This window comes from Papaver somniferum, chromosome 10 (assembly GCF_003573695.1).
Source record: "Papaver somniferum cultivar HN1 chromosome 10, ASM357369v1, whole genome shotgun sequence".
NCBI classification, from domain to species: Eukaryota; Viridiplantae; Streptophyta; class Magnoliopsida; order Ranunculales; family Papaveraceae; genus Papaver; species Papaver somniferum.
The window spans coordinates 46045539-46048300 of NC_039367.1; the positions used below are offsets into that span (position 1 = coordinate 46045539).

The 2762-nt window shown below is 33.8% G+C and overlaps 1 protein-coding gene across 1 annotated transcript; it reads left to right on the forward strand.

The window, feature by feature from the left end:
- The first annotated feature begins 906 nt into the window (after positions 1–906).
- Positions 907–1863, forward strand: LOC113315589 (zinc finger BED domain-containing protein DAYSLEEPER-like). The gene is made up of 3 exons (XM_026563850.1): positions 907–1501; positions 1610–1750; positions 1832–1863. Exons 1-3 carry the CDS (start codon positions 907–909, stop codon positions 1861–1863), a joined length of 768 nt encoding a protein of 255 aa, XP_026419635.1.
- The last annotated feature ends 899 nt before the right edge of the window (positions 1864–2762 follow it).

Sequence of the window (2762 nt, forward strand, 5' to 3'; positions counted from 1 at the left end):
CTTTAATATTCTTAGTATTGTTGTGTTGTGAACTTGTGATTGTGATTCTGTGAAGATAGGTAATCTTTAATTTTCTTAATTTCATGATGTTTCAGTTCTTACCAGTTACCACAAAAAAGGGTTTTTTCTTAATCTTTAATTTTTTATTACTCATTAGTTTTGCTTGGTTTAAAGGCTTTAGTTGATTTGGTGATTTGATTTCTGTGAGCCAATCAATGGGTATGCACAATTTCGTCTAATTTGTGGATAGTTAAGTTTTTAGTTGAAATCCTTAAGAATATTAACAATTGGGATCAATTAGTTTTGGTTTATTATTCACAAATTTCGTCTAATCTGTGGTTTGGTAACTTTGGTTTATTGGTTAAGTTTTTAGTTGATCAATTAGTTTTTAGTATTTTTACCATCTTATGTTACATTTAATCATGTATTGGGAATTGGGATCATTATCAAAACTAAAGTGTTATTTGGAATTGCAGACCAGATGTTGAAATGGAATTGCAGACCAGATGTTGTTTCATATAATGCAATTCTTGATTTAAGTCAGGGTCTTAGACTCTTAGTCTTACAATGTTACTGCAATACTGCTTATTGGTGTCTCCATCTTTTTTTTTTATCACATGAATTCTTGTTGAAACATGGAATGACAGTTTTAACTGAATTAAATTTCTTACTGTTGTGGCATGTGGGTTTTGAGATTTTTTATGTTCTTTACAGAGATTTAGGGGATTTGTTTGATTTGTTTGTTTTGTTAGATGCTATTGTTTTGGGTGACTTGAAAATGCATGTACTATAATAGTTTTGTTGGATGTCATTGTCTATGTATTTTTTCAATTTCTGTTTATGTAATTTTCATGTTTCTGAATGACTCTTTGACTTGTTCTTTATGGCCGCTCCATCCATTTCAGGATGTCAAGTGTACAAGAACAAGAGTTACCAGAACCAGACCATTACAAGGATGTTATGAGTGCTGATGATGAAGATGATGATGTTGAGATGCTAGATTCTGTGAATGAGGATCCAACTGTTGGTTGTGCACCTGCACAAGTTGCACGTGGAAAGAAAAATAGACTTAGATCCGAAGTTTGGGAATTTTTTAAACTCGTTAAGTATAAGGATGGTACAACGAAGGGGGTGTGCAAGGCTTGTAATGTAGGATATAAATATGAAAGCCAAAGAGGTGGAACCTCAGCCATGAAAAGGCATAAGTGCATTAAACGTCAGTCTATGGACGTAGGGCAGATGATATTAGCTTCACAAAATAGCCAGCTGTCTACCCGTGTACGCAAGGTTGATCAAATGAAATTACGGGATTTGTTCTCAGCTTTACTCATTGCAAGAAATGTTCCATTTGCTTTGGTGGAGTGGAAAGAGTTTAGGGATATATGTGCTTATTTAAATGATGACTTTAAACCAATATCAAGGAATACTGGGAAAGCCGATGTGGTAAAGAAACATAAAGCACAAAAAGAAGTTATTCGCAACAGATTGAAACTTGCTCCAGGTATGATTCAAAATTTCAAATCCTAATGACCCATATGATTTATTTATACTTTTATGTATGAGTAATTGATTAATATGATGTGCTAATGTGTATGACTTACCCTTACAGGTAGGATATGTCTAACATCAGACATGTGGACTTCTGTAACAACTACTGGATATATAAGCTTAACTGCGCACTATCTTGATAAAGATTGGGTATTGCAAAAGAAGCTTCTGAATTTCTATCCCCTTCCACCACCTCATACAGGTAAAGCACTAAATTTTATTTCTTTATTATCTTAAATATAATTTCATGTTAACTTATTCCCCTTTCTACTACCTCAAACAGGTGAACACCTTTTTCTAAGTTATTTGCAATGATAGAAGATTGGGGAATTGAAGAAAAGGTATCCAACATCACCTTGGATAATGCTGCAAATAACGGAGCTTATGCTGGAATTATGAAGAGTAGGCTTGTTGCAAAGAAGATCTTGTTGAACGATGGAAAATACTTTCATGTGCGTTGTTGTGCTCATATCTTAGCTCTTATTGTAAAAGAAGGACTTACGAAGATTGATCCAGCCGTGCTTAAGATTCGAGCGTCAGTGAAGTCCCTTAAAAAGTCCCAAGTAAGAAAACAAAAGTTCTTGGACATTGTTGAAACTTTAGGAATGTCTGGTCTGAAAAAGGGTATTCGGCAAGACGTAAAGACAAGGTGGGATCCCACTTCTATTTTGTTATAAATTACAAAGTTGGAGAATTGTATAATTTGTATTAATGTTTTTTTAGATACTCACTGAATGTTTGTTTTATGCAGGTGGAATTCAACTTATCTTATGTTAGACAGTTGTATCTTGTATAAGCCAGTTTTCTCTCATTTGAAGTTGGTGGATTCAGACTATGAAGACTGTCCAGCTAATGAAGAATGGGAACAAATTGAAGTAGTCACAAAGTTTCTCAAGGTGTTTCATGAACTCACAAAGGTTTTTTCTGGTAGTAAGTATCCTACTTCCAATCTGTATTTTGAAAGAATTTGTCAAGTTCAGGTGTTACTAAAGAAAGAGAGCAGAAGTAATATTGAATTCATTAGGAACATGGTAAAAGAGATGCAAGCAAAATTTGATAGTTACTGGAAGGAGTTGAGTCCTATATTGGCTATGGCAGTTGTCTTAGATCCTAGATCGAAAATGAATTTTGTGAAATTTACTTACTCCAAGTTGTATCCTGATGAGAGAGAATTAGAATGTCAAGTTAATAAAGTGCATAGTAATATAAAAGCA

Excerpts from the sequence above, each read along its gene's own strand:
- LOC113315589 (XM_026563850.1), top strand. The coding sequence starts at position 907 with ATGTCAAGTGTACAAGAACAAGAGTTACCAGAACCAGACCATTACAAG. Across the intron at positions 1,502-1,609 it reads CAGATTGAAACTTGCTCCAG|GTAGGATATGTCTAACATCA; the intron begins GTATGATTCAAA and ends TTACCCTTACAG. Across the intron at positions 1,751-1,831 it reads CCTTCCACCACCTCATACAG|GTGAACACCTTTTTCTAAGT; the intron begins GTAAAGCACTAA and ends TACCTCAAACAG.